The 16632-nt window shown below is 42.9% G+C and overlaps 1 protein-coding gene across 9 annotated transcripts in view; it reads right to left on the bottom strand.

Annotated features, from left to right (window-relative positions):
- tacc2 (transforming, acidic coiled-coil containing protein 2) overlaps positions 1-16632 on the bottom strand; it is a 37629-nt gene that overhangs the window by 15193 nt on the left and 5804 nt on the right. For 8 of the 9 annotated variants that reach the window (XM_025060734.1, XM_025060730.1, XM_025060732.1 and 5 more), the window contains 3 exons: positions 11105-16618; positions 9157-9636; positions 5549-5848 (listed from right to left, as the gene is read on the bottom strand). In XM_025060734.1, the coding sequence (XP_024916502.1) occupies positions 5549-5848; positions 9157-9636; positions 11105-16618 (6294 nt within the window). The remainder of the gene's footprint in view (positions 1-5548; positions 5849-9156; positions 9637-11104; positions 16619-16632) is intronic. The other variant, XM_025060736.1, reaches the window with a different exon arrangement.

Raw genomic sequence — 16632 nt, 5'->3', positions numbered from 1 at the left:
AACAGCTGCCTCCATCACCTCAAACCCCCATCTCTCTGCTTGTAATCTCTTTACTTTTCATCAATCTCTACTCTATTTATCTGCCTGGTGCCACTTGTGTCTTATTTCATTTTTATCTATTCTTAATGTAGGAACTCCAAAAGCCAGCTTTTTAAAGTGATTTATGTCCTGCTGTTAGCAATTAGGCTAATGAAAAGCACAGAGTTTGGACAAATCCATTTTGTTGGAAAAGCTTCAGAATGTGTCTGGTCTTGGTTGCACAACAAAAGAGCTGGATGTCAGGCCAACAGAGGGAGCTCCTGTTCTGCTAAGGACTCTACGTCATAGCCACTGTACACAGTGAAGCATCACACAGATGAGGAACATGTGGCTTTACAAGGCTTTGTTATTATAGAGCAGCAGCGACTTACTCTGCATTGACTCCTTATTTTTAGACATTTTTATTTTACGTATGGAGAATCACTGTGAACCTTCTGATAGTCCTGAAGACAAAACAAAAAAATATTGATGCTTTTGACACAGTTCCAGACAAAACAGTGTGAGACACAGATAATCTCAACGTAATTCCTTATTTACCCTAATCTGAGATTTTGACTCCAAGCAGATGGCACATGAAATAACAAGTATAACAAGTAGAAGAATCTCTTTGGAGAAAATACTGATGTGTGGCCTTTAAAAACATAAATTAATGAATTAATAAAAAACAAAGTGCCAAGTGATGAGTGTTTGAAAAAACTAATAAATCTATTATTATTACTTGTAGTATTTGTGGCGTTATTTAGATTGGACATACACAGATGAAATGTTAAGAATTTTATTTTTATATACTAATTATTTGTCTTATTCTACAGATTTGTGCAATATTTGGTAAAATATATTGTTTTTGTGTGACACCCTCATTGATCCTGTTGCTGCTTTTTAGTCACCAGTCCACTCTAAATATAGCAGTGGTTTTAAATGAAGAACGACTGTATGTATGTTTGATGCCATGAATCATTCATTTCTTAACTGCTCACTCCGTTTCCCTCCGGTGGCTTCTTCTATCCCAGTGTAAGAAGCAGATATGTGATAAAAATAAAACGGCGAACTGGAGCACACTCTCCCTCTCCGACACCAACTCTTGCTTATTCTCTCAATCACTGCTTTTTTACCAACTTTTCTTTTTCACCCTCCACTCAGCACGTTCTACTTCGCCAACGTCACCAGCTCCTACTCCCACAGAGGCAGACATGCCCTCCTTCACTCAGGATCATAACATCACCCCACCAGCCTCCCACAGGCTCTGACTGTACTCATTACCTAGATCCCATTCCCACAGGTTAAACTGGAACACTGTTGTTCCTCCTCTGTGACAGTTCCTACATGGACTAATGTTCATGTGCCCATGCATGTGATCTTGTTCTCATCCTGTATTTACATCCCAAGAACACACAGCACGGTGACGACACTCTGCTGCTCTGGTCTAGGATTGGTTTAGGTGGAAAAATGAAAACACAATGCATTACATAAATGTTTAGGCACAAAACTGACACAAAAACATTACATTCACATGAGCTCACATGTGACACATTGGGAAGAGCAGGTCAAACCAGACTCACATGTGCTCCTGAGTGGGACAGGGGGTCTGTCCTTGCTCCATGGACTCGTTGGCTCCCATCCTCCACTAGCTTTGCCCCCCCGCCTCCCCCAGACTGCTTTACTCTCCAGCTCCTTGGCAACATTCACCTGCTTCTACCCCCCCCAAGAAAAGGCTACCTCTGCTCCGACTCTGATCTTTGCAGAAAAGGCGGCTTGTGTCAGAGTAGCGGAGTAAAAAACTGTGCTGCAGTGCAGAGGAAGACGAGCCGGACCAGCCTGCATCACAGGGAAAGCTGTGGAAGATTACGACTTGAGCTCCTCATTGTAGCCACAGCGTGCGTGGTTCCCTGATATGACAACATTCCACGATTTCATCTGGGGGATGGAATCATGTCACACCGAGAATAAGACCAGAGAAAATGTGAGGAAAAGAAGATCCAGAGCAAATAACGCAGCTGAATGATAATCCTGCTGTGCTGCTTGTGAATGTGATGTTCCTTCTCTCTGTTTGGTTTCTGATATCACTGAGCTGTGTTGCTGCTCTAACTGCCTCCTCCCCCCTCTCTCCTCCACTCTCTCCCCTGACAGCAGCCTCCTGTGCCTTTAAAAAGACAGGCTGTTTTTTTTCCGCTCTCCATTACCTCCACAATGCAGCAGGGGCAAACAATAGCAAACCCCCAAACAACCGAGGCAATAGAATGGCGCTTTTTTTCCCCACAATGTCAATTTATTCCTTTATATCTTTCATGATTACATACCATTACTTTCGCCTTTGTCCTGACAACATCCTCCCCTCTTATCTCTATGTTGCATGGTGAAAATGTTATGTGTTCTGCCCCCGTTTCTCACAATGGAAGATTCCAGCACACAGCATGGTCAACCAGAGTGTTGAAGTAAACAAAAGACTCTGAGGAAATAGAATGTATATGGAGGACCCTGTGTGGGTCAGTGTGGGTGAGTGAGGCTCAGTTATAATCAGTTTCAAACAAACCCAGCAGTAACATGAATATTGCAAAAGTAAACACATTTGGACAAACTGAAAAGAAGTCAGTCATACTTATAATGTGATTGTACAAAGATGATCTTGGAATTGAACAAGTTCCATCTTTGACCAAAACACTACAGTAAGTCCTACACTTAAGCAGCCTAAGAACTTTAATTCATAAATTATTATCTACATTGAAATTGCAGCTATAATCACAGTGATAAATAAAAAATCTGACTTAAAGTGGTTCAATGTCAAATCCCTTCTTCCTGGCACTTTCACCCAGTTTCATCAATGCGGGGAAGAGAACTACAGTATCTATATTATATCTTGCTGTATCAGCCAATATTTCATGTTTGTTTTGGGGGATTTTTTTTCAACTGTGTGATATACAGAGAATACATGTCCCACGGGATATGGCACGGGCTCCAAAAAATTTCCATTGATTGTCAAGCAGCGTTGAGAATGTGACTCCATGGAAACATGAGAGCTATGAATCCATTGTGTGCTCATGGGAAAGTGAGGAAAACGAGAACCCGGTACAACAGAGACTGCAGCCTGCAGCAGTTGTAGTGGCAGAAACCTGCTGTGTCCAGGTTTCAGGTGTCAGATGTTATCTACAGTAGGTCTCTGTAAAGATTCTTAAAAGAACCAAGAACCAACTGAACTGCACTAACTAGTCCACAGGAGGCAGACTCAGTCCAAGCTAACACTACATTTTAAACTTGGTTCTGTTTGCATGTAAACATGAAGTCCGTTAAAGCATGTATTGATGTGATCCTGGTCTCAGATGAGGCCATTGTTCGATGTTTCACAGCCCAGGGGGACAGGTCCAACACTGCCCACTCACTTCTAACTTTCAACACAGGCTCATACAAGAGCAGAAATATTGATCGGTGATGCAGTTCACACTCCCTAAACACAACAGTGATGTATATGGGCAGATAAGGATCTGTCTGTGTGTGTGCATGTGTGTAGTACAGACTTCCTATTCTCAGCCCAAACATCCTCCCTTTGTTACTGCACGAAGAGTCTATCCTTGCAGTACAGACTAAAGAAAGTGAAGAAATGAAAAATTCAGCAAACCCTGTGTCAGGGAGAAGTGACCGTGGCAGGTTTATCTGAAAGATTCATTAAGGCACTCAGGAAGACTCACAGTCACCACGATGCACAAGCGTTAAGCATGCAGGAGTTTAACATAGGCTCTTTGAACATGTCAGTCTAAAAATAAAGTCTCTTATAGTCTATGAACAATCGCATGCATTTTTTATTATAACCATGTTTTCTATTATGGTTAAAAATGCATTTCTCACTCGTAAAATTCTCTTGAATTTGATTTTTCATCATTACTTTGTTCACAACAGGCTTTGAAGAGGTGGTAACCAGGCAACCTAATGCCAAAATGTGAATCATTTAAATATTCTTTATTTAGGATGAAGCTAACAGGTTTGGCAGTTGTGATTTGTTCGCAAAAAGAACAATCAACCACGTCCATGTCCTCCACTACATCCACGAAGTCTCTCTGGGCCGGGATGCAAATTTGACTCCAACATGATCTGTCCAATATTTCCACTATCTCTTCTCAGCACATGTCCAAACCATCCTGGTCTTACTTCTTATCTCTTCTTAACTGTTCAACTTCAGCTGTTCCTGCTTCCTTAAAATTATGACGATAAAAATAGCAGCAGTAATTTCAGTTACAGAAGGACGCTTCAAGATATTTTGCCACTGACCTTGTGACCTTCTTAAACGTCAATAATAAACCTAGTAGTCAAAGTTCATGTGAGTTTCTTGTTAAGATTAAAATACTTTTATATGCCTTGACCAAATGTATAGATACTAGTATATGATGGTAATCAAGAGACATATACTATACGTCAAATATATAAAAACAAATAAATAATCATCCTATTTTGTCTGCTTCACACAGTTTTTCTGTGTATTTTTTATTGATCAGTGCACTACAAATAACTAGATATTGTGAAATTACAGGTTGATATATACTGCAGCACTCACAGAACAAACACAAAACACTGGCACTCAAATGAAAATACTGGGCTGTGCACCCTCTGCTGGTTGCCGGTAGGACCGCACTTTAAAAGTGGCTGAGTCATTCCCTGTGACAAGAAAAAGTCTGGGAACTAAAGTGCAGAGCCATCATGTAGATGAGGATAAATATACGGAATATAATATGAATATTGTATTCTCGTTCATTTTTGTTTTATATTTACGTTGCATTTAGTTATTCATTTCTATTCATATTTTAATTTACAACACCAAAGGGTTACTATATAATGTATGGTTGATGAATACATTTATACTTTTAGCTGCAAAAAAGGGCTAGTTTTATTCAGGGACATTGACAAGCAATTCATTTGGAAGGTAAACTGTCTTTCAGCTTAATTTATAGTCCATTTTGTATGGATAGATATAGTTTTGTGTTGGTTTCTTTACCATCAATTTCCCTAGAGTGGAATCAATCTAATCCAATGTGTTCTTGTTATTTACGTTAGAAGCAGGGATTTTCAACAGATGCTGTCATGTAGGATAATAAAACAAAGGCTTACGTGTGTTGTTCACTAACAGAGTGCATTTTAACCAGGAAAGTCAGGAATGAAAAACATTGTGTGTTTGACTCTAATCTGTAAATCAAATCTCCCAAACATTGCAAACTGTGAACACGTCTGCATCAGGGCCTGAGAACTATTATTACAATGTTGTTACTACAATATATAAAGACATGCAGTTTAGCTTTAGCTGTGAGAAAACCATGTGCAATATTATTAAAGGCACACATGTCCATCATTTTCCATTATTAATCTGTTTCTCTATCTATGGTTACATTTATATAAGAGCAATCACACATAACACGGACCAGAAGATCAGCACACACCAAACCACACCAGCACTTAGATCTGCCCTGAAAATGATCAGTGTTTCACAGTAAAATATGAGGAGCAGGAACAGACAGGTTCAGGTTCATACCTTAAGGCAGAGAGGTGGGGCACAGAAGCAGGACAGGGGTCCTCACACTGGTGAGCAGGAGTTGCAGGAGGAGAGGTGTGGTCTGGAAGTGGAGGTGGAGGAGGAAAGAGGGGAGATGCAGGAGGAGTCAGCAGACCTTCAGACACAAGCCTCTCTGGGGGTGTGGGAGTAGGAGGGGGGGGCTCTGTGCTACTGTGGAGGTGAGGAGGGGTGGCAGGCAGGAGGAGGTTTTCAGGAGGAGGAGGTGGAGGAAATGTAGGAGAAACTTCACCTCCCTGAGACGGATCAGCAAGGAGGGCACTGCAGGAGAAGGAGGGCAGAACATCACCAAAGGGAACAGAGAGGCTGCTTCACTCTATTCCCTATGGAGTCTGAAGACTCCTGTCATCTCTACCCTCCACCTGGTGGAGTGGATTTGGCAGCACTCTTATCAAGAGTAGACAGTTCTCTAATCTGACAGGCAACAACATGGACACCCAGGCAGCTGTTACCCACTCGAGGCATGCCTTCTGTTTCCCTTCTAAAAATACCCATACAGTCGTCTCTATTGAACAGTTAGTCAACAATAACTTTTAACTAGCAAATGTTTACAAGGCACAAGCATCAGGTCCACTCCTCAGATTTCAGTTCCAGCTCATTTCTGAAACAGGGTTCTGCTGTTCTTCATTTCCTTCTCCAGTAAAGCCCAGAACTTACCGATGTTCAATGGGCGTGTGTGTTTTTCTTAGAGGCGTTAACATCAGAGTTAATGTTTAACACAGGTCTGGTTCCTCTTGGTCTGTTACAGTATATGTGGTGGCAAGAAAGTGAAATCACACTGCTGAAATGGATCCATTCCTCTGTTTACAAATCCAAGACCTGAATGTGACCTGAATGTGTGTAGGCATCTGCAACCAACTCTGCACATGCACTCTAGAAACAGAAGCAAAGTCATAAGAACATCTGACCCAACCTCTAAAACCACAGCAGCTTCAATATAATTACCAGAAACACATTAAGGCAACAATGTAGAAGAAAAAACTGAGACAAAGCTGGTCACCAGGGAAGTGTTTACTATTTTCTTCTTCAGTGCCTGTAAGATGGAGTGGTTGTATTTAATGATACGACAAAAATTGGCCTTTAGATATTATGTGTATTAACAAGCACTGACATTTACTACCATAATACTACCTGAGAATGAATGAACAGCATGTAGTAGATGTATGGTAACTGTTGGGGACTTAGCAGTACAGAGGGCTCAAAACACAGTGTTTCTCAAATGGTGGGTAGTGGCAAAATGGGAGACAGGATAATATCATATACTGTACTACAGCCTGGGGATTGTCATTGTTACAGACAATGAGAATAGAATCACAGAAGTAATGTAAAACCTGTAGGTCTGCTCCACTGCATACTCACCTCTATCTCACATTCAGCTCAGAATTTCTTTTTTCTCCTAGTTATAGGAGGAATTCATTTTTCATAAAGATTTGGGCCAGGAAACATTGTGAATCAGCGGTTAGAGCTCTTGCCTTAAGCAAAGGGATCATCAATTTACTGGTTTGAACCAATCACTTGAGGCCGTCGCTTGAAAGGAAAATAAACTACTGTTCCACTTCGACAACACAATCCAGATGATCAGTCTAAACCGCCACTTTCATGATGGAGGGTTGAATAAACAGAAGTCGTTTTGCCTCACATGCCAGACTGCAGTGTAATCTACAGGAAACAAGTGCTACAGTAGCAGAATACTGAAGTTCCAGGCAGTGTGACTAAATGATAAACAACTCCATAAACAAAGGTAAAGTGAACTCCTTGTCATTGTGACACAGCACACCACTGCACACAACAAAATGTGACCTCTGCTTTTAACCCATCACCATCAAAATTTGAATGGAACCTGGAATTTTCAGTTTAGAGGCATGTTTAGACCTGATTGGAGAATCTATAGAGAAATAATAATTTGTCTCAGTACTGTCTGATTTACCCATATACTGTGATGTCTATGCCATCACTGATTCAATGAGGGGAGTACAACACATGTATCTCTGACACACTGTATTTTCCATAGTACATGTAATTTCACATTTCTTCTGTGTCCCTCTCCTACAGCCCATCTGGTGAGGTCAGCACCGGCAGAGTCTAATTAGCCCCAGTTACCTACTGACCATCTGTTGCATCCACTTAGAAAAACTTTTAACACGCTGTAGAAGAAAGCGAATTTTCTCCAACTCACCCAGCTCACAGCCATGAAGGAATCCATCACACACACACAGAGATAAAGGATGTACATACGTAAAGATTCCTGCCCTGTGTACTATGACTTTGTCATACACACACACTCGTGTCACAGCACATGCTCATGTCTTCTACTGAATTCTGGCTTTTGTTCCACTCTGTCTGGACGGTGCAAATAACTGAGTGGGACTGAGAGCCTGCCCAAATTCCTCCCACTACAGGCTTCACTTCACAAAGCCCCACAGACTGAGCAGGAGTGACAGCGTGGTCGGCCTCTGTGGGAGGGGGAAAACTCCCCTTACCGCTCGCCGCCCCCCCCCACACACACACACACACACACACACACACATCAGTGACCAGGCAGTCCCATTACTGTCTCTGCCACACATAAGTGAGTGTAACTTTAGCTATTGATGAAACCTATAGTGGAAATAGCACTGTCTTCTCCTCCCCTCCTGCTCTTAACAAACCTCGTCCCAGCAGACGGGACAAGTGTTGTGACTGACAGGCAGCAAGTGTATCTCTGGCATGTGGGCTGGTTTCTGGGCATGCAGCACACAGCAGGAGAGGGTGAGGAGAAACTGTCTGGACTTTGGTGACAAATCCCTTTGATAGATGTTAAAATTCTATAGAAAAATGCTGAAGCCAGTTAGAAGAAATAATGGCACGTGTGGAATGGTTTTTCAAGCTATTCTTTCTCCTACCCCTGAGATCAAAGTGAACATCAAAATGTCAGAACATAAATCCATTGCCATGACCTTTACCTCTACAAATATGTAAGATACCTTCTCATTTGCCCCATTCTGTTAAAAGTAGTTGAAAAAAAAATACATGAATCAGACACCCAGTGTCTGAAGGGTAAGTGAAGCCACCATGTAGACTCGCTCAGCACATGGAAATCTAATTTCAAGTGTCTCAGACAGGGCAATGTGTCAGTTTAACAAATAAATTTTCTGTAATAAATTGCCCCTGGATTACAGTGCTGGAAATGTTATGATAGAATTTCAGGAAAACTACCAGGTCTTTAAAAGTCAAGTACAAATCATTCTGGTTTATGGTTGCTCTCTGGAAAACTAGTTGACCACAAAATTACAAGTCTCCCCGTTAGCCTGTTGTTACTAATGCTTAAAGGCTATAATCCTTACATATTATTCAACGGAGGCTTAAAAGATCCAGATATGACCTGAAAGAAAAGATGCTGGTCAGGAGTAAAATAGGTTTTGTGGACATATTTTACTGGACATGAAGTGTCAAGTCATAATTTTGGCTAGTAATAACGGACTGGAGTTGAACAGGAAAAAAAAAAGTTTTTTTCTTATCCCAATCATGAAAAATGCATTTTAAAGTTTCACATCTGAGGGTTCAGTATTACAGTAATAAGACTTGCTCACCTGGAGTCCGGTTGCTCCTCAGCAGGATCTTGATCCGCCTCTGTCTCTACAATTTCCTCACTGGGTTGTATAAATGGTTCTTCGGGTTGGATCTCCACGGGTTTCTCCACCAAGTCTCCTGGCAGCTCGTTTATGGATTGCTCTTGGAACTTCTTTGTGCCTTTTTCGTCTTCTAGGATTTTAGATATTCCTACTTTCACTGCTTCTCCTTCTGGTTCTTGAATATCTACTGAACGCTCCTTTTTTTTGGTTGGTTCCTCTTTGGTGCCTTGCGGTGGTACTGTCTGTTGTCGTGGTTCTGGGAGGTCCACACACTTCCTCAGAGGTTGAGGAAGATCCACTGGCTTTTTCAACACATTTATAGGTGGTATTGTTGTTGTGACCTCTGGTGTTGGGACCTCTTCCTGTCTCTTGGGAGCAGCTTGGTCCTCGGATGGGGTGAGAAACTGAAGTTGAGGAGACTCCAGGGACGGGAGGGCTCTTAAAAACAAAACAAAAAGGGGAGGTCAGAAAGGGTGTGGTTAAACTTACAGCATGTGCATGTGGCTCTGTCAGTGTGAAAGACCATGGTAGATACAGGCGTGTTTGTATTGTTGTAGCTGTTGTTACTGCATTGTGATGAGCAGAGTCTTGTGTGGGGGATGAAAAGACTCATTCAGACCCTGGAGACCAGGAAGGATGTCACCGCTGATGTCATCCTTTGAATAAAGAGACCTGCAGTATGTCCACCACGTCCATCAACAGACACAGTCATCTGACTCCAGTCCAAATCAATAGAAAGTGTAGCTCTGTGTTTTTCCTCCTCATCCATATTCATCGACACATGCTCTGCATATATTACACAAGTTCTAGACCATAATTGCACTGCAATGCTGGAAAACACTTAAAAACACCATTTCATAAATCACTTGAATCTGTATTTTATAGGCAACTCCACACTGAAAACTCAACTCAAACTGATAGTGTCATATGAGAAACTTCCTGGCAGGTTCTTTAATAACTGGGTCAACTGATACTAGGTTTAGGTGTGAAGGCTCGTAAAATGTGTCAACATTTTTCCCCTACCTCAAGGACAAATAAACATCTTGGTCTGTGTGCCAAAGATGAGAAACACTGAGTCTGCATATACAGTCCTTTTGAAGAATAATTGATGTAATGGCCTGCTGTACAAATGTAGAGAGACATACAGTATATCCTTCAAACTAAATTGTTCTTTAAATTACTAAAAAGCATTCACAGCTTTGGTTTAAGCTTGCAGAACCTTCATACAAATAATACTGCACAAGTACAAATACAGAAATTCTGCGTTTGTAGTTCAGTAAAATTAAAGTGAATGGTTTGTACTATTACACTACAGGTTTTGGGTTTTGGGGATCAAACCCAAAACCCTCCAGTTTTGAAGAAGGGCAGTAGGTAGTACTGATACAGCCACCCTCAAGGGCAGCACTGAATTACAGGAGGAACTTTTGATAGTTTACCAAAATATGTCAAAACAAGAATATAAAATATTTAAAGCTCTTAAACAGACCATGGATATATAACATTGAAAACAGAGACAATAATAATGAAAGTAAACTTAATTTTAATTTTCTTTTTAAACCTAATTCTGCCTGGGTGCAGTTACTGACTCCTGAACTCAAGTCCAAGGTTCACTGTGAACACTGTGATAACACGATGACAGGTATATTCAAGAAATCAGCCTTAAATCTCTGTGTTTTATAGATTTATGAGAACATCTGTGAATGGGTCATTATATTGGATACTACACTACACTGTGGTGCACATTACCAGTGGGGGTCTCAAGTATTACTGCCTCTGAGGACCTATTACACATACACATTGAAAGTTTTTGTTTTACTGACTGGTGTAATTTAGTGTGTGTGTGTCTGTGTTATCTTTGTGTCATAAAGTAGATATATTTCCGTCAAAGTCGTGCTCTTGTGTTTACCTTATGGTCTCCTCTGTAATAACCTGTTGGTCAGTCTGACTGCTGGCCGCAGCCTCTTTTAAGGCTTGAATCCAGTTTGCTTCTGGCTGCTGAGCTGGTTTTTCAGCATGAGGACTCTCTGACACAGACACACATGTAGCGGCTTCATTCAGTGATTCTCCTTCAACTTCCGGAGCAGCATTAGTTATGTTTGTCACAGCATCATCTCCTGGCTTTGACGGTGACGCCTGATTGAGTGACTTCTCTCCTGTCGTAGGGATTGGTGGAGCAGCTGAGGATGAATCTTGTAGACACAGTGACTCTGCATTGAAGGAGGCAGTGTTCCCCCCAGAATGACAAACAGCACTCCGTGTGCTGCTGGGTGACTCCCCTGTTCCCCAGTGGTCTGGAGCTTTCACTGAACCCCTGTCTCTGTCCTCAGCACTCAGGCGCTGATTTACGTCCCTGTGTTTTTCTGCTGCTTCGTTTATTGCTTCTATCTCACTTTGCTCGTTCCGCTGGCTGCGAGCTTTCTCTTTGTCGAAATTTGTTTCATCTTCCCTTGTGAACTCCTCTACATCAGTGCCTTTTATAGGCGTTTGTTCACCATGGCTGCTTTTTAGCTCAGCAGGCTGAGATTCTGAAACCTTAATATCACACTGTTCATTTCCTCCACTGTTGCTTATACCAGTCACAGAAGTGATTAAATCCTTTTCCAGTGTTCCTGTCGGTTGAACAGGCTTCGGTGGAGCACTTAATATTTTTGTGTTCGTTTCTTCAGCATGGTTTTCACACGGAGTAGCCTTTGTGCTGACCTTTGATGAATGTGAGATCTGCAAAGGTGAAGTATCATGTTGCTGTGATGAAGACTCAACAGATGCAGCAGTGTTTGCATTCTCAGGTTTTCCTATATGTTGGTCTTGACATGTAGTTGACAGATTGCTTTCTTGCTGACTTTTAACAACCACGTCAGCTGCAGACTCACATTCTGGCACTGAACCAGCATCCACAGTTAGAGTTGTTGTTGTTGTCATTATGTCATCAACATCATTGTTAGTTTGAGATGTCACAGTGACGCCGTCAGCCTCTTTTTCAGGTTCTTCTTCCTCTTTATCTCTTTCCTCATGACTGACCCCTACTTTTTTATCTTTGCTGTCATCAGGAGTCAAACTCACTATGACTTCTGTCTGGCACAAACCCCCACCTGAGACCTTTTCAGTTACCTCTTTCATTCTTGGCACAAGCTCTTGGATCTGAGAGTCCTGAGTGTTTTGAATGTTACTCTCTTCACTCAAGTCCACTGTGGGATGTCTTGGTTCCTGACACTGTGACTGTTCCTCTTTTTGCTGAGCAAAACTGTTTGGATCTGGTGAGTGGCCAGGAATGGCCTCCAGATCTGGTGCTGTGTTCTTGGCAGAGTTGCATTCCACTGTTACTGTTGGAGTTTGGTGCAATGTCACATCAGAACCAGTCTGTGGTTCACTTTTCGACTGGGCGTCAGGCATGTCTTCCAGCGACCCTGGTGGTCTCTCAGGAGATCTGGAACAAACGTCTGTCCCACTCCCAGATGCAATTCCACTTTTCCCTTCTCCATTGTCCATAATATCATTTAGTGGCTCACAGTGTTCTACTTTATAATTATCTGGTGGCTGCATGTCTCCAGTTCCCCCTGCTTCTTCTTTATCTACCTCATTAATAGGTTGTAGCAGCGGTTCTGTCTGCAGAGTGCTGCTAAGAACATTTGCCTTAAGATTTTCCATTGTTTTTTCTTTATCGTTTCTCTCCTTCTCGAGCATCTCTAAAGTCTCTTCTTCTTTGCTATGTTTCTTTTTTGTTTCTTCTTTAATTTCATCACAACCCTTTTTGATTGGCAGGTCAGAACTGATTAATAGGCCCCGTTTTATGGCATCATCCCTAACTGATGAGTCACAGATTGGTGGTGCAACTACAACAGACTCTGGTTCAGTTTTTGTATCTACTAAACCCTGAGGTTGAACAGGAGGAGACTGTTCAAGCTCAACATTAGCTTTCAAATTATAAATTCTACACTCTTGCTCTGCACAAGTCTCATCCACTACTAAACTGACATCAGCCTCAGACTTTGGTTTAGTCATTCCCATGCTCTCGTTGTCCACAGACTCTCCTGAGACTTCTATACCGTCACTACCAGCACTCAGCTTCACTGTAACCTCAGGAAGACAGATATCACAGTCCGTAATGAGTTCCAAGTGACTCAACATTGGGCCTGGAGGCTGGAAGACACATGTAGGTTTACTGGCACATGGCTCAATAACAGGAAGTGAGAGATCAGACGCTGTCACTTCTGGAGTCACTGCTTCATCCTTTGTCTGATCAGCAGAGTGGACCGAGGAGACAGCCTCTTCATCTGCCTTTGGTGGATCTGAAGGAAGTGATCCACCAGGAAGTGTTTGTTCCACATCGGTGGGAAGACCATAACTGGGGTCAGCAGGCTGACTCTGAAGAGAGGTTGTCAAGGTCGAAGAGAGAGTTTCAGGTTCTGAAATATCAGTTTCATTAATCCTAGTGGGAAACTCAGAGTAGACAGCACTTAGAGGGGTGCAGGTTTTATTATTAGCTACGAGTACAGAATTTGAGCTGTCTGGAAGACGTTTGGCTTCTTTTTCTTCAGGAATCTCAGTAGCATCACTCAATAAGGATTGTTCATCAGGCTTGTCCGTGTCAGTGGCCTGGGTATCAGATGTATTTACCAGGTTTGTAGGAACATGCTCAGTTAATACTTGATCAACATCAGAGAAGTCCCCTCCGCCAGTTTGTAAAGATTCTTCACTACATTCTATAATATTAGTCTTCTGTGTTGGACAGGGAAGTTGTTTTCCACAGACATCAGCAATTTTTGGAAAATCCTCAGCACTTTCCACCAGAACATTGTTACCTGACTGGTCTTTGGTAATGTTCTCTGTGGTCTTTGGGGTCTCCACTTCTCTTTTGTCCACCTGGGAATCTTTCTGAGCCTCCAGAGAGTATTCTGTGCTCCGTGCTTCATTATCCAAGATTGGAGTAGAATTAATAGATAGTTCAGGTTTTTTCAGGATGAGGAAATTTGGAAAGTTGTAGCTGGCCTCTACAACCGGGTGATACAAACTCTCATGCACGGTGAGTGGAGGTAAAGAGGCGCAGTCCATCCCTGTCACTGACATACTCCCAAGGTCTGGTGTGGAACTGTCCTCTTCTTCCACAGTATCTTTAAAATGAACTCTGTTGTTGCTCACACTGCTGCCACACACATTTACAACCACTGCAGAGACTGCACTATCGCTGTGGGCTTCGGCTTCACCTGCAGTTTCAGTTTGCCTGGTCTCTGCTGTGTTACTTTCAGGTCTGACCTGTTGATTGTCGATTGTTTTCTGTTCGACTTGGTTTTGTTGCAAAGAAGTCAGAGGTTCAGGTTTAATTATAGACTGGAAGACAGAGTTGTTATTTACCTCTCTGTGTGTGATCGATGACTCTTCACACCCCTGACCCACCGGCAGCACTTCTTCTGAAAACAGATTGTGATTGAGATCAGCTCTTACCCCTGCATTTATGTTGTCGGAGCTCAGCTGAAAGTGAGGGGGGAGAGGCAAAATTGCTGCGCCACGCTGCTCCTGGCAGAGGTTTGGAAGACGGTCCTGTTCAGTGCAGATGCTCTCCCTGACAGTAGCAATTGGCTCAGCCCAGGTCGTTGACTTCAGCTGTGACTCTGCAACATCAGTGGGTGGATACAACTCAGTCTCAGCTGATAATGCTCCGCTCGCACAGGCTGCTGGCAGACAGAATAAATTGTGCTCCTCAGCCAGCCCTGCTTTCTCTTCCATCACCTCTATTCCTCCTCCTTTTTCTGCTCCCTCCACGTCCTCAGCGCTCTGAGCCTGACAATCAGGTCCAGTGATTAGCACAAGGGAAGTATTGATGTATGCTTCTAGCAGGAGTAGCTCCTTTTCTATGTCACCTCCCTCTGCTGGTGAGCTCCCTGGGTCCGCACCGTGATTATCCTCGCTCTCTCCCTTAATTTCTGCCTCAGTTGAGCTCTGTGGCATTTCGCTGCAGCTTTCCTCAGATACTGTCTGTCCCTCTTTGGCTGTGAGTACAATTGAGCATTTTTCCTCTGAACAGATTAATGGGAGCTGAGGAGGGGTGTCCAGGACTCCTGCTCTCTCTCTTTCTGCAGAGTCCAGGCATTTTTCTATTAGCTCCAAATCCTCCTCATCTTCTGATCCTGCACACTCTGTAACAGCTACATTAGTTCCCGGCTCCTGTGAGTTACACCCGGTGCTTTCTCCCTCTGCTTCACTGCTTTCTATCACTTCTGGCACTGTGGTTGTTGTCAGTGGCAACGGAGCAACCACCACTAAAGCCTCTTCAAAGGCACTCTCTGCACAACTCTCTCCCACACAACTTTGACTATCGGTGAGTGGGCTCAGTTTCTCTTGAGTGAGTACGGACGCATCTGTGGTAACTGTAGATTCCTGTGTTTGTGGATCTGATCCTCTATCGGCAGATGCGAGTGGATTGATAACTGCAGTTTGGACATGTGTCGTGGGTGTATTTTGGCTGTCGCTGACGTCTCCAGTTTCACATGGCTTCCGCTGTGGCATCTTCTCTGAGCTGTGATTCGTGTCTACAGGGATGTGGTTATCTGACTGATGGGGCCTTTGTGAGGGAGCCGGGTGGGGTGCAGGTGAACAGTCAGTAAGTTGATCCCACCCGCTGTGTGAGGACAGCGGGGGGCTGGAGCTGGGCCTTCCTTTGGGACTCAGCTGTTGCTTGAAATCGAAACCATTATCAGGCTGTCCCTCACAAATCACAGCCTCTGACACCAAATGCTTATTTGCCTTTGATTCTGTGTCAGCTCCTGCATTAATGAATAGCTCCGCTTGTAAATCATTTTCAGACTGTGATGTTAACTTTTCTGCATGTTCACTCTCCACAGTCTTCTCCTCTGCCTTTTTCTTTTTCCTTTGTTTCTTCTTCTCTTTCTTTTTCACCTCTTTCTCTGGCCTGGCCTGTTTTTCACTCGGTGAAAGAACTTGTTTGTCTGATTTTGACTTTGACTGATTCTCTTCAGCGTCTTCCCCTGTTCCTGTCACTGCCACTGACCACAGATCAGTCTTTGCATCATTATTATCTAAATGCAGGTTGCTGCCTTCCACCATCTCTTCCTCTGTATCAGCTCCACTGTTTGGTATGACTGTACAACCAGTAGAAATAAACAAACTGAGGTCCTTTTCTGTTTCCGTGTCTCTGCCTTTTTCAATTACTCTATCAGTTTTGTCCATTTCCTCCATAGGTGGGTTCAAATCCACATGCTCCTCTTTAAGAATGTCCAGTTTTGTTCCTGATACTAACTGTCTATTTGTGTTTGTGTCCTCCTGCTCGTCAACATCTACTTTAACATCTGTACATTTGTCGGGGCTTGTTGTTGCTGCTACTTCACTCTCCATCTCAGCTTCTTCCCAGCTTCTCTCAGTTCCCAGTATGTAATTCCTGAAACTAAACACAAGTAAATTGTCCCGACTGTTTGCTGTCTC

This window comes from Cynoglossus semilaevis, chromosome 12 (genome assembly GCF_000523025.1).
Source record: "Cynoglossus semilaevis isolate Cse_v1.0 chromosome 12, Cse_v1.0, whole genome shotgun sequence".
NCBI lineage: Eukaryota > Metazoa > Chordata > Actinopteri > Pleuronectiformes > Cynoglossidae > Cynoglossus > Cynoglossus semilaevis.
Note: the sequence above shows the minus strand (reverse complement) of the source record. Positions and strands in the feature narration are given on the sequence as shown.